Source organism: Heptranchias perlo, chromosome 10, assembly GCF_035084215.1.
Source record: "Heptranchias perlo isolate sHepPer1 chromosome 10, sHepPer1.hap1, whole genome shotgun sequence".
Taxonomy (NCBI): Eukaryota; Metazoa; Chordata; class Chondrichthyes; order Hexanchiformes; family Hexanchidae; genus Heptranchias; species Heptranchias perlo.
In genome coordinates, this window is record NC_090334.1 from 11991906 (window position 1) to 12016038 (window position 24133).

The window sequence follows — 24133 nt, forward strand, 5'->3', positions numbered from 1 at the left end:
GGCCAATTAGAGACCAAAAAGGTAATCTATGTGTGGAGGCGGAAGATGTGGGTATGGTTCTTGATGAATAATTTGCATTCGATGCAGAGATTGTAGTTAAGGAGGAGGAGTGTGAAATATTGGATGGGATAAATATAGTGACAGGAAGTATTAAAGTAGATAAATCGCAAGGCCTGGATGAAATGTATCCCAGGCTGCTAAGAGAAGAGGAAAATAGCGGAGGTTCTGATCATTTTCCAATCCTCCCTGGATACAGGCATTTTGCCGGAGGATTGGAAGACTGCTAATGATGTTTAAAAAGGGAGAAAAAAAAGAGATAGACTGAGTAATTATAGACCAGTCAGTCTAACCTCGGTGGTGGGCAAATTACTGGAATCAATTCTGAGGAACAGCATAAAAATTGTCATTTAGAAAGGCATGGGTTAATCAAGGACAGTCAGCTTGGATTTGTTAAGGAAAGGTCGTGTCTGACTAACTTGATTGAATTTTTTGAGGAGGTAACAAGGAGGGTCGATGAGGGTAACGCGTTTGATGTAGTCTACGTGGATTTTAGCAAGGCTTTTGACAAGGTCCCACATGGAAGATTGGTCAAAAAAGTAAAAGCCCATGGGATCCAAGGGAAAGTGGCAAGTTGGATCCAAAATTGGTTCAGCGGCAGGAAGCAAAAGGGTAATGGTCGACAGGTGTTTTTGTGACTGGAAGGCTGTTTCCAGTGAGGTTCCGCAGGGCTCAGTACGAGGTCCCTTGCTTTTGTGGTATATATTAATGATCTGGACTTGAATGTGGGGGGCTTGATCAAGAAGTTTGTAGATGATACAAAAATTGGCCGTGTGGTTGATAATGAGGAGGAAAGCTGTAGACTGCAGGAAGATAAATCAGTGGACTGGTCAGGTGGGCAGAAAAGTGGCAAATGGAATTCAATCCAGAGAAGTGTGAGGTAATGCATTTGGGGAGGGAAAACAAGGCAAGGGAATACACAATAAATGGGAGGATACTGAGAGGTGTAGAGGAACAGAGGGACCTTGGAGTGCATGTCCACAGATCCCTGAAGGTAGCAGGACAGGTAGATAAAGGGTGGTTAAAAAGTCATGATACTTTCCTTTATTAGCCGAGGCATAGAATATAGGAACGGGGAGGTTATATTAGATCTGTATAAAACATTGGTTAGGCCACAGCTTGAGTACTGCGTAGAGTTCTGGTCACCACATTACAGGGAAGATGTGATTGCACTAGAAAGGGTACAGAGGAGATTTATGAGGATGTTGCCAGGACTGGAGAATTTTAGCTACGAGGAAAGATTGGATAGACTGAGGTTGTTTTCTTTGGATCAAAGGAGGCTGAGGGGTGATTTAATTGAGGTGTATAAAATTATGATGGGACTAGATAGAGTGGATAGGAAGGATCTATTTCCCTTAGCAGAGGGGTCAGTGATCATGGGCATAGATTTAAAGTAATTGGTAGAAGTATTAAAGGGGAGCTGAGGAGAATATTTTTCACCCAGAGGGTGGTGGGGGTCTGGAACTCACTGCCTGAGAGGGTGGTAGAGGCAGAAATCCTCAACTCATTTAAAAAGGTACTTGAAGTGCTACGGACCAAGTGCTGGGAAGTGGGATTATATTGGATAGCTCTTTTTTGGCCGGCATGGACACGATGGGCCGAATGGCCTCCTTCTCTGCTGTAACTTTCTATGATTCTAATAAATCCAATAGGAAATTCAGGAGAAACTTCTTTACCCAGAGGGTGGTTAGAATGTGGAACTTGCTACCACGTGGAGTAGTTTAGGCGCATAGCGCAGATGCATTTAAGGGGAAGCTAGATAAGTATATGAGGGAGAAAGGAATAGAAGGATACGCTGATTGAGTTAGATGAAATAGGATGGGAGGAGGCTGATAGGCTGATGTGGAACCTAAACATCAGTATGAACCAGTTGGGCTGAGTGGGCTGTACATTCTATGTAACACCACTGGGCTGAACTGAGTGATTAACCGAGTGATTAACTGAGCGATCATCCTGTATTCCACTGAGCTGTGTAGCAAGGTCTGCTGAACTGGCAGTACCACGCTGCGATTGTACGATTATCCCAATCGTTCACTCGTGGAACAGGAGTGCTGCTGAAACGTTTTGGATGAAGGGCATTCAGTCGTGAGGAGAACACAGACCCGGTCCACACTCTGCCTCGACTGAGTTTTAATTAGGCACAGTTCACTCATCATCACTGCTTATCTTTTCACGTGGTCAACCGGCATGCTGATAGGTCGACTGACAGGCAAGAAGGCCACAAAGTGTCACATTTGGTGCAATGTGTGGTTAGCCATGGAACGCTGGAGCTGAGCAGAACCCGACTCGCCTATAGAAGGTAAAGACAAGTGCTGCAACTCGTGTCCAGCTCTCTGCTGGACGGGCCAATAGAAAGGCAGTGTGGTTCTGCACATTCGTCACTTGTGGTCTGTGGCGCAATCAAAATAACTTGTCGGAATGTAGGAGGCCATTCAGCCCATTCGAGCCTGATCCGCCATTCAATTAGCACATGGCTGATCTACATTTTAACTCCACCTACCTGCCTTAGTTCTGTAACCCTTAATACCCTTGCCGAGCAAAAATCTATCAATCTCATTTTTGAAATTTTCAATTGATCCCCAGCTTCAACAGCATTTTGGGAGAGTTCCAGATTTCCACTACCCTTTGTGTGAAGTGCTTCCTGACATCACTCCTGAGCAGCCAGTGCTAATTTTAAGGTTATGCCCCCTTGTTCTGCATTCTCCCACCAGGGGAAATAGTTTCTCTCTATCTACCCTATCAAATCCATTAATCATCTTAAGCACCTCAATTATATCACCCTTCAATCTACACTCAAGGGAATACAAGCCTAGTCTATGCAACCTCTCCTCATAATTTAACCCTTCAGCCCCGGTACCATTCTTCCACTTGAAGGCGACAGTATGTATCTGTGGGAGCCTCTTGCACACCTGCATCTCACCAAGCTGGCCTTTCTTAGTGCACGAGGTTAAATAGTGAGAGCATGGGTAGGAGATCCAGTGACAGGGAGGCAGCAGATCTGAGCCTGACCCTATCTTCAACAGATAGCGGCACAAAATTACTTCTAGCAATGTAGCACAAGAATTAACTTAGGATTGGTAAAGTCCGGTGGTGGATGCACCAGACTGACGTAGCACTCTCGCCTCGGTGTCAGAAGGTCGTAGGTTCAAGTCCCACTCCGGAGACTTGAGCACAAATTCCAGGCTGTCGCTCCCAGTCCAGTCGGAGGTGCTGTCTTTCAGATGAAAACTGAGGCCCTGTCTGCCCTCTCAAGTGGATATAAATGATCCCACGGCACTATATGGAAGCAGAGCAGGTGAGTTCTCCCCGGTGTCCTGGCCAATATTTATCCCTCAACCAACATCACTAATCTGGTCATTATCATATTGCTGTTTGTGGGACCTTGCTGTGCGCAAATTGGCTGCTGCGTTTCCTACATTACAACAGTAACTACACTTCAAAAAAAAAAAGCACAATTGGCTGTAAAGCACTTTGGGACGGCCTGAGGTCGTGGAATGCCCTGTATAAACGGAAGTGTTTCTTCTTAATACCACAAATGGTTATTGTAAGGTGGAGGGGGTAAGGAGCTGTATTTGACTTTCAAGCCTCGATGATCATCCCTTTTTGAACAGGAATTCCCAAGTGTCTCAATCAGAAAAAGCCTCTTCAAAATTTACTCACCACAACGTAGACAGGTTTCTCGTAGGGCTCCCCTACAGTGAGCCAGCCATTCGTGGCTCGTCTCCTGCTGATTCTCTGTTGCTTGCTCTCCACGTGCCCTGTGCCCGCTTTACTCTGCTGGCCATGTGAACAGGCCGGGTTGCGGAGGTTGGACTTGGAGCTGCTGGGAGGTTTCGAGCTCTGAGGGCACTCCCGGCTAAGTTTCAGCATGGACAAGGTGTGGGGCTGAGAGGCTGCTGGCGTGTCCGAACCGGGGCCTTGCAGGTGGGGGACTGGCTCAGCAGCAGGAGGGGCTGTGGGGACAGGGCAGCCTAAGAGAGGATTTGCTGGTGATACCGGATGACCTGCGACTGGGATGGTTACATTGAGCGGCTCCAAGGACTTGTACCCGTCTAGAAAGAAAATATGAAACAGATTAACCACCAACACTCTGCTAACCAGCTTCACTTCAACTCAAAAACAACAGCAGCAAACTAAGACTTCCAGTTAAAGGGATGTTCCATACCCACCCTCACTATAATACGACAACTCACAGTTATATAGCACCTTTAATGTAGTGAAACAACCCAAGAAGTTTCACAGGCGCGATTATCAAACAAAATTTGACACCGAGCCACATAAGGAGATATTAGGACAGGTGACCAAGAGCTTGGTTCTAAGGAGCGACTTAAAAGGAGAGCGAGGTAGAGGGGTTTAGGGAGGGAATTCCAGAGCTTAGGGCCTAGGCAGCTGAAGGCACAGCTGCCAATGGTGGAGCGAAGGAACATTACACACTACTCTTAAAAGTAAAACTCAGTTATAACACTGTTACATACCTACCCTCATCCCAAGACTGTTGTATCACTGTTACACCCTGCCATTATAAAATTCAACAGATGAACACCCCGCCCTTATAACTTGATCTGTTCTACATCCACCTTCATTATAGGGCTCAGATGTCATGCTAAATCCTAGTTATAGCACAATATGTTGCACACCCATTAGAACACTGTGAAGGGTCTAGACAGTAGATAAAGAGAAACCGTTCCCATTGGCGGAAGGGTCAAGAACTAGAGGGCATAGATTTAAGGTGATTGGCAAAAGAACCAAAAGGTGACATGAGGAAAAATCTTTTACTACACAGTGTGGTTAGGATCTGGAATGCACTGCCTGAGGAGGTGGTGGAGGCAGATTCAATCATGGCCTTCAAAAGGGAACTGGATAAGTACTTGAAAGGAAAAAATTTGCAGGGCTACAGGGATAGGGCGGGGGAGTGGGACTAGCTGGATTGCTCTTGCATAGAGAGCATGGACTCGATGGGCCTAATGGCCTCCTTCCATGCTGTAACCTTTCTATGAATCTATAACACTGTTACACACCTATTCTGATTGCACCATCTCTGCTTTAAAAGACAGCAAAAAATCTTTAATTTTTTTTTACAAGGTAAGATGGGGGATATTCAATGCTAGGAATTGGGACATTTTTCAATTCAGGCACTCAATATCAGCCATCAAGCACTCCCAGATGTGGCATGGCTGGATGCAGAGAGAAGCTCCCTCAACTCTGCTCCAACATTGCACCTCGAGAGACCGACGAGACAATTTTTCCATTTCTTGCATTGGCCATCCAATCGAAGTGACAGTTAATTAGGATCGTTTTGTGCCCACGCCAAACTGGATCGAGACTGTCTCAACGAGTTGCACGAAGGCTTCGCACCCAACCTCAGCTCAGACAGAGGAGTCTTTCATATCATCAGTCTGGGCTGGATCTGAACCCAAGACCCAGGGGTGAAGGGCCAGTGCCCAAACCAGTGTGCCAAAGCGGTAATGCGCTGTTGGCACTGTGGACAGCAAACTCCAGCACAAAGGGCATGTCACAGCAGAGTCAAACTCTGTACCTCCCACTATGACCAAACCCAACTTTCCACGAGCCAGAGAGCAATTGTTCAGGAAACATGGGACTTTTCAACAGGGAACAGTGACACACAGGTACAGCAAGAGAACTCGTAGATCTCCAGTGCTGAAGCACCAATGCAAAGGTGCTTTTTGAGGCACCATCAAGGCTGTCAGTAACTATAAATAATGATCCCCAACTGGGCTTTCTGGCCAGTTACTCAACTTGAATGATTTCCATTCATTAATATTCAAGTTATAATGGTAAGACAATTCAACTGGTCACTTCACCACTGATGCAATGAAAGGTCATCTTTGCCCCAAGTCTTAAGTGAGGGACCCGGCCAAGTGCAGGCCAGAATCCCAGGAGTTAATACTGAATCATTTCTTTGAGAGTTTGGGCCCATTTCCACATCACCTTGAGCACCAAACCAACTTCAGGAGAGTAGAGCAAAGTGACTGAGTGCAGAGAGCTGATTTCATTCAGCTAACACGATCATCCGAAAGACTGTCCTATCTAACGATGCATACAGGTTGTACTTTAATTACCGCTGGTGCAAAATACAGCAAGGTGTCGCAACAATGTTCAAAACAGACAGCGGCAGTACATCCACTGATTCGTCAGCTCTTCTCGATTATTAAAAACCTGGCCAGCATAGTTGAAGCCGAGGAAGTAGTATTAATATGCTTGAGTGTGTCTAGGTCTTAAGCTCTGGAATTCCCTCCCTAAACCCCTCTCTCCTCCTTTAAGACACTCCTTAAAACCTACCTCTTTGACCAAGCTTTTGGTCACCTGTCCTAATATCTCATGAGGCTCAGTATCAAATTTCTGACTGATTACACTCCTGTGAAGATCCTTGGGACATTTTACTACATTAAAAGGTGCAATATAAATGCAAGTTGTTTCCTGCTAATTGTCCAAGTCTCTGGAGCCACTTTTAAACTGCAACTATCTAGGTCAGATGTGGGGCGAGCAGCATCAGTGAGCTGCCTTCGGTACTCCTGAAGTGATTCAGTGATGGCGATGCGACTCAGTACGTCAGGAGGATGTGAAAGCCGTTAGAATGAACTTTCTTTCCATGCATTTTTCCCAAGCCCAGCAGCAGACCCAAGGTGGGTAGTCGAGCGTCCCACCAGAATGTGTTTAACAGCATTAACACTAGCAGCTGGCTCCCAGGATCCCAAATGCCTATACACTAGAATGCGAAGACTTGCATTTCTACAGCACCTTTTGACGACCTCCGCGCATCCCAAAGCGCTTTACAGCCAATGACTGATTTTGAAGTGCTGTCACCGTTGCAATGTAGGAAAAGGGGCAGCCAATTTGTGCACAGCAAGGTCCCACATACAGCAATAAGGTAATGACCAAATAATCTGTATTTAGTAATGTTGGTTCAGGGATAGATATTGGCCAGGACACCAGGGAGAACTCCCTTGCTCCTCTTTGAAATAGTGCCATGGGATCTTGTGTGTCCACCTGAGGGGGCTGAAGGGGCCTCGGTTCAACGTCTCATCTGAAAGAGGGCACCTCTGACAGTGCAGCACTAGAGGGAATGTGCGTCTGGATTTTGTGCTCAAGTCTCTGGAGCGGGGCTTGAACCCATGACCGTCTGACTCACAGGCAAAAGGGTTACCAACTGAGCCATGGCTGACACCAAGAATGTGTTTGCTAGAACTCGTTCAAGTCTGATTCTCAAAGTTTGGCAGTCACAATCCAACTCCTGGCATTTGAACAAATCAGTCCAGCTCACTAAACCACCAAAATTCATGAGCACAATTGTGCCACTGGAGTAGGGAAAACAGAATTCAGCATAAATATGAGAACCAAGCTTGTGTCTGCAAGTCTCCCAGCATCTGGTGTAAACAAGTACCAGCACAAAAACAGCTTTATATTATCCCTCCCGCCACCCCTCCGATCCCAGGGAACTAGGTCAAATGTCAGTCTGAGCAACTCTCAATTCCCCTTCCAATACCTTAAGGATAATTGGATACATTTAGTTAAGCCAGCATGCTGTGCTACATAAAAAATGCAAACAAAGCACTGGGGTTCATTTCTAGAGGGATAAAATTCAAAAGCACAGAAGTTATGTTAAATTTATATGGAACCTTGGTTAGACCATACTTGGGAGTACAGTGTACAACTCTGGGGCTTTTTTTCGTGGAAAAGAGAAGGGTTGCAGGGGTGGGGACACCTAATAGAGGTCTTTAAAATTACAAAAGGGGTTTGATAGGGTAGACGTGGATAAAATGTTTCCACCTGTGGATAGGGTCCTAAGCTAGGGGTCATCAATATAAGATAGTCCAATAAGCAATTGAGGAGGAACTTTTTTTTAAAACCCAGCGTGGTTAGAATGTGGAACTCACTACCACAAGGAGCAGTTGAGGTGAATAGCATAGAAGCCTTTAAGGGGAAGGTGGATAAGTACATGAGGGGGAAAGGAATAGAATATGTTGATAGGGTGAGATGAAAAAGGAGTGGGAAGAGGCTCATGTGGGGCATAAACACCAGTATAGACCAGTTGGGCCGAATGGCCTGTTTGTGTAATTCTATGCACTGCACCTTGATCAAATTTATTAACCCCATTTCTGTAGAGTTCACCCGAGTGCTCAAGTACCAGATCAAACACTGAGGGCAGGCTACCACTGCCAGTTCAAACAGATCATTTCAAGTTTAACCCTAACTCTCTCTCGAGCCACTGTTCCACAATAATCCTCACAAGAGCCTTTTTGTTCCTCATTATTCTACTTGATGCAACATATGATGCTGTTTACTCCTCTCACCTGCAACAGTTTGTCTTCTACTTGTGTGTGCATTTTTCCTGCACCTCCTTCAGTAGATCAGGAACCCCTCTAGAAACTGCTCTTAGTGTGCTTTTGTACCACCTATTTCACTATTTTTCTACTGATGACATTCTTGGGGTGGGACGAGACCGTTCTGTAGCAGACCTGAACCTAAAGCATGCAGAAAATGACCAGTACAGATGACCATTAACCCAAAGGTTCAATAATGTTGGATATTAATCCAGCTCCCTCACACTATCACTCAGTAACCCCTCCCCCCAGAACCCTGTTACTGACTGTATCTCCACTGATGTTAATCCCTCTCCCTCACACTGTCACTCAGTAACCCCTCCCCCAGCACCCTGTGTTACTGACTGTATCTCTACTGATGTTAATCCAGCTCCCTCACACTGTCACTCAGTAACCCCTCCCCCAGCACCCTGTGTTACTGACTGTATCTCTACTGATGTTAATCCAGCTCCCTCACACTGTCACTCAGTAACCCCTCCCCCAGCACCCTGTGTTACTGACTGTATCTCTACTGATGTTAATCCAGCTCCCTCACACTGTCACTCAGTAACCCCTCCCCCAGCACCCTGTGTTACTGACTGTATCTCTACTGATGTTAATCCAGCTCCCTCACACTGTCACTCAGTAACCCCTCCCCCAGCACCCTGTGTTACTGACTGTATCTCTACTGATGTTAATCCAGCTCCCTCACACTGTCACTCAGTAACCCCTCCCCCAGCACCCTGTGTTACTGACTGTATCTCTACTGATGTTAATCCAGCTCCCTCACACTGTCACTCAATAACCCCTCCCCCCAGCACCCTGTGTTACTGAATGTATCTCTACTGATGTTAATCCAGCTCCCTCACACTGTCACCCAGTAACCCCTCCCCCAGCACCCTGTGTTACTGACTGTATCTCCACTGATGTTAATCCAGCTCCCTCACACTGTCACTCAGTAACCCCTCCCCCAGCACCCTGTGTTACTGACTGTATCTCCACTGATGTTAATCCAGCTCCCTCACACTGTCACTCAGTAACCCCTCCCCCAGCACCCTGTGTTACTGACTGTATCTCTACTGATGTTAATCCCTCTCCCTCACACTGTCACTCAGTAACCCCTCTCCCCCAGCACCCTGTGTTACTGACTGTATCTCTACTGATGTTAATCCAGCTCCTTCACACTGTCACTCAGTAACCCCTCCCCCAGCACCCTGTGTTACTGACTATCGCTACTGATGTTAATGCAGCTTGCTCTGTAATTTATTCAAGATAGTAATTCAGAAAGGTCAGTAGCACTCACTAGTTAAACAACTTTAAAAAAAAATAGGGATCATGATGGCAAGGTTCCCTTTAAACATGTTTGTTTAACCCATGAACTTTTAATTCCCTGTTCAACCATTTGGCCAGGGTTTCAATATGGTATTTTTAAATAGTAAACACTTAACTCGCTGGCACAATCCTTATCTAAACACTCATTTTACTCTCCCAGGTATAGCCCCCTTCTGAAACCCGTTATGTTCATCTCATGGTCCTTTACCTGTATCTTACTCGAACATTTTGTCAGGATCTCTGGCTCCATAATGCCAACCAAAAGACCAACGCTATCTCAAACATTCACTCAGACCCCTTTCTCCAGTCCAGACATTTTCTACCCTCCGATCTCCCCTCCTCTAACTCGTGGAGATTTAACATTTCAAGTCAAAACGTATTTGGCTGTCCTTTGCTGGAATCGGAGAGATCGATATCCTTTACTCAGCCAGTGTGTGAAAGCTGGAAGACGGCACCAGATACCAAGGGTTAAATTACGAGGGCAGGTTGCATAGACTAGGCTTGTACTGCCTTGAGTATAGGAAATTGAGGGGTGATCTAATTGAGGTATTTAAAATGTTAAAAGGATTCGATACAGAGAAACTATTTCCTCTGGTGGGGGAAATCAAGAATGAAGGGACATGATATTAAAATTAGACCTAGGCCATTCAGGAGGGAAATGAGGAAGTACTTTTTCCTCACACAAAGGGCAGTCGAAATCTGGAACGCTCGCCCCAAAAAGGCTGTGATGTGGGAGTCAATTGGAGCTTTCAAAACTGAGATTGATTAGATTTTTTTTTAGGGAAGGGTATCAAGGGATATGGAGCAAAAGCCGGTAAATGGAGATAAGATGCAGATCAACCACGATATAACTGAATGGCAGAACAGGCTTGAGGGGCCGAAAGGCGTCCTCCTGCTCCTAATATTCCTTAGCAATGAAGGGACTTTTCACACCCACACATTAATGGTCACACTCCACATAGGACAAAGCCTCTGGCTCCACGAACTTTTTAATTCTTTGTGTTATACGCACATAAATTAGAGATGCCACTAAGTTTAAATGATAAAGACTGTGCAGTGCTGTCCTTTGCACAGATGCTCCGCCCCTGATCTAATTAGCCCCCAACAGTTTCAAATCAATGTCATTACTCTGCCCCTGGGAATCTATAGCAGCTTTCCCTATTAATTTCCCAGCCCCGCTATCGCACAGCTGGGCAGTCTCCTCTTGCAGCACAAGCCCATTCTTTTGTTCTAGGTGGCACAGCCAGGACAGTAGAGAGTTAGCTGATCTCAGCTGGGGGGGGGGGGGGAAAAAAGAGGTGGGACGCTATAATTGCTTACAGTGCACTGGGTGTGGGTCCAAGTTCCACTCCAGAAACTTGAGCACATAATCCAGGCTGACACTCCAGAGCAGTTATGAGGGAGTGCTGCACTGTCGGAGGTGCCGTCTTTTGGATAAGATGTTAAACTGAGGCCCCATCTGCCCTCTCAGGTGGACGTAAAAGATCCCATGGCACTATTTTGAAGAGCAGCCGGGGAGTTCTCCCTGTGTCCTGGCCTAATACTGATCCTTCAGCCAACATTACTGAAACAGATGATCTGGTCATTATCACACTGCTGTTTGAGAGCGCTTGCTGTGCACAAATTAGCTGCCGCGCTTCCTACACAACAGTAACTACATTTCAACAGTACTTCATTGGTTGCGAAGTGCTTTGGGACACCCTGAGGCCATGAAAGGCGCTATATAAATGCAAGTTCTTTCTTTTTCCTCTCTCCAGCATGTCCCAGCCTAAAATAAAACTGTACAACAGTTAACATCTTTGGGTCAGCCTCTTAAAAGCGAGTAATTCAAAGGGTTGTGCAATGGGTGTGGAGACAGACCGAGCACGAGCAGCACACCCACCCCACAGGTCATCTCAACTGTCGAAGGCCCGAGACCCCAAGGGGACACCCCTCCAACCCTGTGCTAACTGTACCTACTGGCGGTCGCTTTGTCAACAGGAGAGCACTGGGGTCACGGCAGCAAGCTGCAGAACTCACTTCTCATTCTTTAGCAATGTGACTAAAACTAGCTACTGCTACAGAGATGACCTCATGCTTTACTGCCCACAAACAGGCTGCTGATGCGGCAGCAACATCCAAACTAGATGGAGTTGGCAACAACAATGTGTGCAGCTGTATACAACACACATGGGCAGTACACTCAAGAGCTCCTGTGGCTCGTTTGCCCATTATATCTAGTTCCTGCAGAGTTGCATGCCATCCTCAGGCATTGAAACAAACATCTCAGTACAGAATCTCAAGGGGGATTCAAAATCATTTTTCTCAGCAATTCCCAAACTCTGGAAGCTGACAGCAGCTTGCACTTGTATAGCACCTTTAACATAGGGAAACGTCCCAAGGCGCTTCACAGATGCATGGTCAGAGAAAGAACTGACATCGAGCTAAAGGAGAAGATATTAGGACAGGTGACCAAAAGCTTGGTCAAAGATGTAGGTTTTAAGGAGGGTCTTAAAAAAGGGGAGAGAGAAAAAAGTGAGAGTGTGTGTAGGGAGGGAATTCCAGAGCTTAGAGGCAAGGCAGCAGACACAGATTTCTTTTGAGGGCTGTAAGGCTGGAGGAGATTACAGGGATAGAGACGGGCTAGATCATGGAGGGATTTGAACACGAGGATGAGAATTTTAAATTGGAGCACGAGACTTGGTGAGAGTTAGGATATGGACAGCAGAGCTTTGGATGAGCTCAAGTTTACAGAGGGTGTAAGGAGGGAGGCTGACCAGGAAAGCACTGGAATAGTCATGTCTGCAGGTGACAAAAGCATGGATGAGTAGCAGATGGACTGAAGGAGGGATGAAGATGGAAGGTGGAAGTAGGCGGTCATTGTGCTGTAGAGGGTATGCGGTCGGAAGCTCAGCTTGGAGTGAAATAGGACTCAGAGAATGTGAACAATCTCGTTCAGCCAGAGACAGTGGGCAGGATTGGGCATGGAAATCGGTGGCACGGGTATGGAATTTGTGTGTGTGAGGGGAGGGGTGCAAAGACAATTGCTGTGGTCTTCCCAACGATTAACTGGAGGAAATTGAGGCTCATCCAGACTGGATGTCAGACAAGCAGTCTGCAAACACAGAGGTAGAAGAGATTGAGAGAGGTGGTGGTGAGGTAGAGTTGGGTGTCGACGGAGTGCACGTAGAACCTGACGTCACGTCTTCGGATGACGTTGACTATGAAAAGGAATGTATGAAGTGCCCAACCATACACAGGGGTCCTATGACCACGAGCTACCACATTCTAGTAGAAGGCGAGCTTTGAAACCATCACACCCTCCCCCCATGGCTTGGCCGTAAATGTATCAAATGGCGTACAGACTGGGCAAGGCTCAGGCTCCATTCATGGCCTATCCTGACCTCAGCTGGGAAACTGCTCCCAGTCACTACCCTGCTGGAGTCAGTATGTGTGTCAAGTGAGGACAGAGCAAGAGTTCAGCGGCGATTCCATCCATGATTGCAGAGCCCGTCTCCCCTGCTGTCCAGGCTCACACATGATGGACGGCCACAAGGGAAGGATTCCCCACTCCCTACCTCCCGTCCAGCCCAGCACAAGTCCGCACCTTCAGAAAAGGAGGGGACAATTTAAAAAGGTTGCACAAAGTAGATAAAACGCAGCAGCCGAGTTACAGACAGGACACTGATTGCATTCAAAAATCAGGCACTGCGCTAGCTTTACAGAAGATCTGAGGTACAATCAAATACTGATGTCACTGTCAGCCGTGGCTCAGCGGTAGCAGTCTCGCCTCTGAGTCAGAAGGTTATGGGTTCAAGTCCCACTCCAGAAACTTGAGCACATAATCCAGGCTGACATTCCCAGTGCAGTACTGAAGGAGTGCTGCACCGTTGGAGGTGCCATCTTTTGGATGAGATGTTAATCCCATGGCATGGTTTCGAAAGACAGCAGCGGAGTTCTCCCCGGTGTCCTGGCCAATATTTATCCCTCAACTAACACGACTAAACAAAAAGATTACCACATTTGTGAGACCTTGCTATGCGCAAATTAGCTGCTGCATTTCCTACATTACAACAATGACCACACTTCAAAAGTGTTTCATTGGTTGTAAAGCATTTAGGACGTCCCACGGTCGTAAAAGGCGCTATAGAAATGTAAGTCTTTCTTGCTTTAACAGCAGCCAACATCCCTCAGCCATTTTCTTCAGCCTGTGACTGCAACGAACCTCCTCTGTACGGTCAAGAGATTCACTTTTGTATGTGTAGTTAAGTTATTTTCTTCTGCCCACAGGACAGCCTGGCGCAATGACGTACAAAGACGTAAAGGTGCAGGGCACTGCGCACACAGAAGTGACGATCCACTCCCACACCTATCAGGGTTTCCTTGTACCCCCCCCCTCCCCCAAGTTGGCCATTCCCCACCTCCCACCAGGCTGTTGCACGCCAAAGATTCGGAGCCTATCCCGGATTCGCTTGTGATTCCCAGGAATCCAGCAGGACACAGCCCTCCAGTTACACTCTCACCGTTGCTGAATGCAGGTGACTGCTGGCATCGGAAGGTTAAATAGAATCGACAGCACACACAGGCCATTTGGCCCAACTGGTCCATGCTGGTGTTTATGCTCCACACAAGCCTCCTCCATCCTGACCTCATCTCACCCTGTCAGTATATCCTTCTATACCTTTCGTCCTCATGTGTTTACCTGGCTTCTTAAAAGGCATCTTTGCTAATTCACCTCAACTACTCCATATGGTAGCAAGTTCGACTCTCTGGGTGAAGGAGTTTCTCCTGAATTCCTTATTGGGTTCATTAGTGATATTTTATATTTATGACCACTAGTATTGGTGTAACCTGGGCATTTAAATGCCCTCGTCTAATAAACGCTCATCTTGCCTAGGTCCTCACTTACCGGTTGTCGGCCCCAGTTCGTGGCAACAGTTTGTCCGGTTCGAGGGTAAAGTCCTCCCGACTACATCCCTGTTGAGCGACGGATGGAACATTCTGCAAAGGTCGTAGCCAGTCACACCCATGCACTGCACAGTCGCTGTATCTCCCACGTAGCAAAGGGAGCCCCGGCACGGGGCATGTGGGAAGGGGATACCTGAGGGCACGGCGCTCTGCGAAATGAGGAGACTCCCTTCATCGTCGGGCGGAGTACAGCAGGAGAAAGCAGACGAGCACATGGGACAGCCGCATGGAGAACTGCATCCAATGGGCAGGAGGTCGCTTCGATCGTAGTGTAGGTAGAGACCATCCACAGGGGAAGCGAGGCAGACTTCAGGAGGCAGAAACTCGTAGGGGTCCGGACCGGACACAAAGTTGTCTAGCAAAGTCAACGTCGAGTGTGACTGGAATGGAGCCATCGGTTGTGTAAACTCAGCACTTGAAGGGGTGCTCTCCTCCATGGCCTGATACTTCGGCTGAATCATGGCTTGGCCTCCCATGAACATCGATAGCCGGTGGAGATACCCATTGGTCTTGTCCGCATATGGGCAGGGAAGGTCCGCCTTAACGGGCGGCCTGCTGGCACGCTGGTCCGAGTTGGCGGACTCCTCCTGCCGCCGCCGCCCTTCACCGCCCCCCGGGCGAAGCTCGGCCCCGTTGTCGCTCCTCGGGCCCCTCCTCTTGGCTCTCGGGCAGCGCCGTCCAGCCAGTGGGTGCGGGCAGGGCAGCCGCGTCCTGCCAGGCGCCTTGCCTGGTTTGCCCTCGCCGTCTGTCCGGCCCCGCCGCCCGGCTGAGCCATCCCTGGCGTTGCTGAGCTTGAGGAAGGCGGCAGCGTTGAGGCTGGCCATGCGCTTCTTGACCGGCAGCTCGGCCGACCTGCTCTCCCAGCCCCGCTCCGCCGGCGCAGGGTCGCTGTCCGCCTGGGCAAAAACCTCGCCGTCCGACGAACCGCCCGAGCTGCTGGTCCTCCTTTTGGCTGAGTGCTCAGCCCTGCCCGCCGGCCGACTCTCAGCGCACACTGCGTCGCAGCCAGGACCTCTCCGGTACCGCCGGCTGGACAGCGGGCAGTCCTCACGCTCCAGCAGCAGGTTGTTGACCGCCTCCGCGTTCAGGCTGGCCAGCCTTCGTGGGCGGGGCTCGGCGCCGCGTGGCGGTGCCGCGGCCGCCATCTTGGCGTTCTCTTTGCCAGTGTCTTCGCTTCTCTCCGCCTCGGGCGCCTCCCTTCGAAGCCGGGCCTGGCTGCCCTTGTAGCCCCATTGCTCCGCGACAGCTTGTGTGGGGCTCGCTGTATCGACTGGCGTCCCTTTGAGCTCCTTGGCAACCCCGGGAGACGGGAAGTCGCCAGCCTGCGTGTGAATGCGTTTCCGGAGCGGGTAAGTCTTGCGGTGCTTGGTAAGATAATCCTGTTTGCTCTTGGCATCGGCCATCCGCTCTTCGTAGTCCCTGCTGTCTCCAAGCCCGTTGTGTCCCAGCATCATTTTCCCCATGGTCGTGCTGCTTAACCTGGTCACGTTACAATCAGTGCAGTTCATGTCATACGACATCAAGAGGCAGGACATTTCATAATTGCCCCTGAAAAAACAAGAGCAGAAAGGAAGCTTCAATCATTCGACGGACTCACATTTGTCAAGTGTCACCCGCCCCCAATGTAATCAAGGCAAAATAGAGTACAGGTTTGTGTCAACCCCTCCCCCAAACCGTGCCCCCGCGCGCCCCCCCCCTCCCCCAAACCGTGCCCCCGCGTGCCCCCCTCCCCCAAACCGTGCCCCCGCGCGCCCCCCCTCCCCCAAACCGTGCCCCCGCGCGCCCCCCCTCCCCCAAACCGTGTCCCCGCGCGCCCCCCCCTCCCCCAAACCGTGCCCGCGCGCTCCCCCCCTCCCCCGTATGCCTAGGAACCCCTGTAAATGTCTCAATGGCTCCCTCGGGTCTGCCCTTGGTCAGGGCCTGGGAGAGATACCATGTAATCTTTATCTTTTATCGTTCATCTTTTGAAGAATATGTTCAAATAATATGCACAGCAAAAGTCATTTGCAGAGACCAGCATTTCAGAGCAACCACTTCACAACAGTGCCCGTTATTCTTTTTAAAACACAGCACTGACTGGCACACTCTAAGCCCAGCTGGAGCAGAGCATGGCCCTCAAATGATATTTGTTGCACAGCATGGTCACTGTACCTTGGATCATGAGAAGATGAGGCAATCACGATCGCCTCCCTGGCCTGGCCTGAAGAGCTGAGTTCACCCTCGCCATAATCAGACTGCATGAGGATCTTGTCAGGTGGCTCTGAGCAACGGGACAGCCACAGACAGAATTAAGCTCACACCTCATTGAAGCTGTCAGGAGCAGCTGACTGCACGAGTACCACCACTGCTTTGTCTGACATCGGTGATGTTCCCAAATTTAACTAGCATACGTGAGCAATGAAGAACTCATGTTAGATTGGAAATATTTCTACACTCCTCCCCTGCCCCTCTCAGACACCAACTCAAATCAAAAACAGGATTACTCAGTTTTTAAAAAAATTCTCAGGATGTGGGTAGAATTTGTTGTCCATCTCTGGGTAGCATGTTGTAACTGTTTGATATAATTGAATTGCTTGCTAGGCCACTTTAGAGGGCAATTAATAGTCAACCATGTCAGTGTGGGACTGGAGTCACATACAGGTCAAGCTGGTTTCCTTCCCCAAAGCACATCATTGCACCAGTTGGTGGTTGTTTTTTTTTTAAAAACGAAAATCCGACAGTTTCATGGTCACTTTTTAAACTGATATCTGCTTTTTATTTCCAGATTTTTTTTTAAGAAAATGAATTCAACTGCTGTGGTGGGATTTGAACTCACGTTCTCTGGATTATTGTATTAGGCCTCTGGATCACTAATTCAGTAACATGATGTGGAGATGCCGGTGATGGACTGGGGTTGACAATTGTAAACAATTTTACAACACCAAGTTATAGTCCAGCAATTTTATTTGAAATTCACAAGCTTTCGAGTAACATAACCAATACACTACCGAGCAGTTAGGCCTGCAATGGACTTGTGACAGTTCAACAAGCCTCCCTTTTTAAGATTCGAAACATACAAATGAATGCTAGAAAACAAAATTAAACAATTCTGAGGAGAGAGAGCGCGGGAGTAGAATTACAGAGTTTACAACACAGCAATAGGCCATTCGGCTCAACTGGTTTGTGCTCCACCTACTCCTCTTCATTTAACCTTATCAGCATTATCTTCTGTTCCTTTCTCCCTCATGTGCTTATCTAGCTTCCCCTTAAAATGCATCTATACTATAGCAGTGTTGAATGGAAAGCTCCTGCTAAAGTATTAAGGCACCGAAGACCGACTGCACATTTCCTCCTCCTGAGCAAAGGGCATTACACGGTGTTAAACCACAGCCTCACAGGATTTATTTAAAATCATGGAGTGAGCGAGAGACGTCGCCACCAATCCCCCACAGAATAGCTTGCGTCGGTAATATAGATGGTGCCTACCTCAAAAGAATTTTATCCTGGGAATGTTCTGGTAAAATGCAGCAAAGCTTTGGACATTCCTTGCAGAACAAGTGAGCGACAGCAATGCCCGGAGAGCGCAATATTTTTCCCCAAACTGGCTCGAGGTCGATTGCTGGGGGGGGGGGGGGGGGGGGGGGGAACAGTTTCACAAAAACGGCAACTGACTGGTTTCCCCACCCCTCCCTCCCTCCAACGCCCTCCCCACCCCTCCCCTCCATCCTCCAACCCCACGATCCCTCCCCACTTTCCCAGACCGACGACTTTCCGATTCTCAGCATATTTCCAGCTGAGAGGTTCACTTAATGGTTTCCCATCGCGTTGAGATTAAAGCAACCTGGGACTTCGTGAGTTCTGCATGTTGATGAGGGGTAATCTAATTGAGGTGTTTAAGATGATTAAAGGATGTGTCAGGGTAGATAGAGACAAACTATTTCCTCTGGTGGGAGAGTCCAGAACAAGGGGGCATAACTTTAAAATCAGAGCTAGGCCGTTCAGGGGTGATGTCAGGAAGCACTTCTTCACACAAAGGGTAGTGGAAATCTGGAACTCTCTCCCCCAAAATGCTGTTGAGGCAGTTGGGGGGGGGGGGGGGGGGGAAAGTCAATTGAAAAATCCAAAACCAAGATTAATAGATTTTTAATAGGGAAGGGTTACAGAACCAGTTAAGATCCTATCAGCATCTGGAGTTAAGGTGCAGATTAGCTATGATCTAATTGAACGGCGGAACAGGCTCAAGGGGCTGAACGGCCTCCTACTGTTCCTAATGCAAAACATTTCATTTTTGATGGCAGAAATTGAAAACCATGCCCCCTTGAGGACATGGGCGGTCATCGTGCCAGCAACCACTTCACGGTCTCGCTGTGGCATTGCAGAATTCAGTAATTACCCATCTCCCGATTACCAGGCTGCAAGATGTTGCTGGCAGAGCTCAGCAAAACGTAGATATATATTTTGATTTGTTGGTTGGGGGGGGGGGGGGGGGCGGGCAAGGAAGATAATGGAGTCCAATTGATTAAAAAAATATTTGTTCATGGGATGTGGGCGTCGCTGGCGAGGCCAGCATTTATTGCCCATCCCTAATTGCCCTTGAGAAGGTGGTGGTGAGCCACCTTCTTGAACCGCTGCAGTCCGTGTGGTGACGGTTCTCCCACAGCGCTGTTAGGAAGGGAGTTCCAGGATTTTGACCCAATGACGATGAAGGAACGGCGATATATTTCCAAGTCGGGATGGTGAGAGACTTGGAAGGGAACGTGCAGGTGGTGTTGTTCCCATGTGCCTGCTGCCCTTGTCCTTCGAGGCGGTAGAGGTCGCGGGTTTGGGAGGTGCTGTCGAAGAAGCCTTGGCGAGTTGCTGCAGTGCATCCTGTGGATGGTACACACTGCAGCCACAGTGCGCCAGTGGTGAAGGGAGTGAATGTTTAGGATGGTGGATGGGGTACCAATCAAGTGGGCTGCTTTGTCCTGGATGGTGTCGAGCTTCTTGAGTGTTGTTGGAGCTGCACTCATCCAAGCAAGTGGAGAGTATTCCATCACACTCCTGACTTGTGCCTTGTAGATGGTGGAAAGATTTTGGGGAGTCAGGAGGTGAGTCACTCGCCGCAGAATACCCAGCCTCTGACCTCCTCTTGTAGCCGCAGTATTTATGTGGCTGGTCCAGTTAAGTTTCTGGTCAATGGTGACCCCCAGGATGTTGATGGTGGAAGATTCGGCAATGGTAATGCCGCTGAATGTCAAGGGGAGGTAGTTAGAGTCTTGGAGATGGTCATTGCCTGGCACGAATGTTACTTGCCACTTGTGAGCCCACTTATGTTGTCCAGGTCTTGCTGCATGCGGGCACGGACTGCTTCATTATTTGAGGGGTTGCGAATGGAACTGAACACTGTGCAATCATCAGTGAACATCCCCATTTCTGACCTTATGATGGAGGGAAGGTCATTGATGAAGCAGCTGAAGATTGTTGGGCCTAGGACACTGCCCTGAGGAACTCCTGCAGCAACGCCCTGCGGCTGAGATGATTGGCCTCCAACAACCACTACCATCTCCCTTTGTGCTAGGTATGACTCCAACCACTGGAGAGTTTTCCCCGATTCCCAATGACTTCAATTTTACTCGGGCTCCTTGGTGCTACACTCGGTCAAATGCTGCCTTGATGTCAAGGGCAGTCACTCTCACCTCACCTCTGGAATTCAGCTCTTTTGTCCATGTTTGGACAAAGGATGTAATGAGGTCTGGAGCAGAGTGGTCCTGGCGGAACCCAAACTGAGCATTGGTGAGCAGGTTATTGGTGAGTAAGTGCCGCTTGATGGCACGGTCGACGACACCTTCCATCACTTTGCTGATGATAGAGAGTAGACTGATGGTAATTGGCCGGATTGGATTTGTCCTGCTTTTTGTGGACAGGACATACCTGGGCAATTTTCCACATTGTCGGGTAGATGCCAGTGTTGTAGCTGTACTGGAACAGCTTGGCTAGAGGCGCAGCTAGTTCTGGAGCACAAGTCTTCAGCACTACAGCTGGGATGTTGTCAGGACCCATAGCCTTTGCTGTATCCAGTGCACTCAGCCGTTTCTTGATATCACGTGGAGTGAATCAAAGTGGCTGAAGACTGGCTTCTGTGATGGTGGGGATATCGGGAGGAGGCCGAGATGGATCATCCACTCGACACTTCTGGCTGAAGATGGTTACAAGTGCTTCAGCCTTGTCTTTTGCATTCACGTGCTGGACTCTGCAATCATTGAGGAAGGGGATGTTTGCAGAGCCTCCTCCTCCCGTTAGTTGTTTAATTGTCCACCACCATTAACGACTGGATGTGGCAGGACTGCAGAGCTTTGATCTGATCCGTTGGTTGTGGAATCGCTTAGCTCTGTCTATAGCATGTTGCTTCCACTGTTTAGCATGCATGTTGTCCTGAGTTGTAGCTTCACCAGGTTGGCACCTCATTTTTAGGTACGCCTGGTGCTGCTCCTGGCATGCTCTTCTACACTCCTCATTGAACCAGGGTTGATCCCCTGGCTTGTTGGTAATGGTAGTGTGAGGAATATGCCAGGCCATGAGGTCACAGATTGTGCAGGAATACAATTCTGCTGCTGCTGATGGCCCACAGCGCCTCACAGATGCCCAGTTTTGAGCTGCTTGATCTGTTCTGAATCTATCCCATTTTGCACGATGATAGTGCCACACATGTTGGATGGTGTCCTCAGTGCGAAGACGGGACTTTGTCTCCACGAGGACTGTGCGGTGGTCACTCCTACCAATATTGTCATGGACAAATGCATTTACGACAGATAGATATAGATTGGTGAGGACGAGGTCAAGTAAGTTTTTCCCTCGTATTGGTTCGGTCACCACCTGCCACAGGCCCAGGCCCAGTCTGGCAGCTATGTCCTTCAGGACTCGGCCGGCTCGGTCAGTAGTGGTGCTGATTGGCGATTTTCATGGGCATTCCAGGTTGTGTTAACATATGGACGGGGTTCCTATTTATCACAGGTAACTGCACAAGACTCTACATTAAAAAAAAATAATTTGCGTTTATATAGCACCTTTCAAGACCTCAGGGCGTCCCAAAACCCTCTACAACCAATGAAGTACTTTTGAAGTGTAGTCACTGTTGTAATGTAGGAAAGGCGGCAACCAATTTGCACGCAGCAAGGTCCCACAAACAGCAATAAATTACCAAATTATTGGTTTTAGGTGTTGATCGAGGGATAATTATCGGCCAGGAGACCGGGGAGAACTCCCTATCTCTTCTTCAAAATAGCGCCGTGGGATCTTTTACGTCCACCTGAGAGGGCAGACATAGTTTAACATCTCATCCGCAAAAGACGGCACCACTGACAGTGCAGCACTCCCTCAGTACTGCACTGGAGTGTCAGCCTAGATTTTGTGCTCAAATCTCTGAAGTGGGACTCAAACCCACAACCTTCTGACCCAGAAGTGAGAGTGCCACCCACTGAGCCACGGCTGAGGCCATACTTTCACACAACATGGATTAACATTCTGAGCACACTGGCTTCAGTCATCATTCTATTCAAAGTCTGGCTCACGTAGGAGGTGATGCATCACAGTCCCGTCAGCCCTGCCCTGGCCCACACATTCCAGCACCCACCAATCAGGACAGTACACAAGCAGCAAGCAGGTCACAGATTAGTGGGAATTAACATCTTTTCCATTGAATGTGTCAACTTGGAGGAAAAGCACCTCAATTTTGGCTAACTTACTACAACAACCAGCATTTATACAACGCCTTTAATGTGGTAAAACCTCCCAAGGCACTTCACAGACAAAAATTATCGCCATGCCAAACAACCAAAAACTTGGTTGAAGTAGTAGGTTTTTACGGAGGGTCTTTACAGATGAGGCATAGAGAGAGGTGGAGGGGTTTAAGAAAAGAAATTCCAGAGAATAGAGCCTAGGTGGCTGAAGGCATGGCCGCCAACGGTGGAGCAAACGGAGGGGAGATGCACTAAAGGCTACGGTCAGAGGAATGGAGAGTTCCGGGGAAGGGGGAGGTTGTAGGGCTGGAAGAGGTTAGAGATAGAGATAAGGAGGGACAAGGCCATGAAGGGATTTAAATGGCGATGAAAATTTTAAACTGGAGGTGTTGACATACCGGGACCCAACGTAGGTCGGCAAGGACAGGACTGATGGGTGAACTCGACTTGGTGCAGGATGGCACACTGGTAGCAGAGTTATGGATGAGCTGAAGTTTACGTAGCGAGGAGGATGGGAGGCCGGCCAGGAGAGCATTGGAATAGTCTAGTCCGGAGATGACAAAGGCATGGATGACTGTTTCAGCGGAAGATGAACTGAGGCAGGGGCAGAGTCGGGAGATATTACTGAGATGGAAGTAGGTGGGCTTTGTAATGGAGACAATATGGGGCCAGATGCTCGGATCGGGGTCCAATGGAACGTCAAGGTTGCAGAGTCTGGTTCAACCAGAGACCGTGGTTAGGGAGAAGGATGGAATCGGTGGCGTGGGCACAGAGCTTGTGGTGGGGGCCAAAGACAATGGCGTCGGTCTTTCCAACGTGTAACAGGAGGAAATTGCGGCTCAAGCAGTCTGACAGCACAGAAGTGGCAGAGGGGTAAGGATAAGGCATGCTCCTGGAAAGCACTCCCTTAGCAACAATCCCACAGCTTTAGCCAACATTTCACACACCGCGTCCCCCCCCCCCCAAATATAGACCTTGTGAAAAACCTAAATGATCTGGTTTAGGTCTGAAAACCCATTCGAATAACATCCTTTTCTGTCCTGCTAATATACATTTTCAAAAAAGCCAGCTTGCTTTTTTTTATTCATTCCTAAGGTGTGGGCGTCACTGCCAAGGCTGGCATTTATTGCCTATCCCTAGGTGCCCTGAAGTGGTGGGCCGCCTTCTTGAACCGCTGGTAGCAGTTTAGCTACAACTAAGTTAAGAGTCAACCACGATGTGTGACTGGAGTCACATACAGGCCAGACCGGGCAAGGACGACAGGTTTGCTTCCCTAAAGGGCATTAGTGAAACAGTTGAGTTTTTAACAACAATCCGACAGCACTGATACCAGCTTTTTTCTAAAAAAACTAAATCAATGTCAACCTGCCATGGTGGGATTTGAACACTCATTCTCTGGATTATTAGACCAGGCCTTTGGATTACTAGTCCAGTAACATAACCACTACACTACCATTCCCTCAGTGTGTTGACACAGTGACTTGTCATCTCTGCACAGTGTGGTCTCTTTCCCCCCTCATTCAGTATCTGCTACAGTGAACTGTCGGTACTATCTGGAAGTCCAGTGTGGTGTGTGTCTTGTCCTCCCAGCTGTATTTGGGTAGTGATTTCTTTTACATGAAGGTCTTTTGCCATCTTATGAATATCTGAGAAGGTCTGTACTGAGGCAGCAGAAGTGCTCCAAACCAGGATCAGCAGTAACCGGACATGGGCCGGAGAATTAATAAATGAATGACGATAACCATGTGGTCGGGGCTTCCCTGAGGCTTCTGATGTAAG

General features: G+C 48.5%; 1 protein-coding gene across 3 annotated transcripts in view; it reads right to left on the reverse strand.

Annotated features, from left to right (window-relative positions):
• The window catches only part of bahd1 (bromo adjacent homology domain containing 1), a 77454-nt gene that overhangs the window by 25635 nt on the left and 27686 nt on the right, over positions 1-24133 (reverse strand). For all 3 annotated transcript variants that reach the window (XM_067991231.1, XM_067991230.1, XM_067991232.1), the window contains 2 exons: positions 14599-16205; positions 3718-4109 (listed from right to left, as the gene is read on the reverse strand). In XM_067991231.1, the coding sequence (XP_067847332.1) occupies positions 3718-4109; positions 14599-16192 (1986 nt within the window). In that variant the 5' untranslated portion in view covers positions 16193-16205. The remainder of the gene's footprint in view (positions 1-3717; positions 4110-14598; positions 16206-24133) is intronic.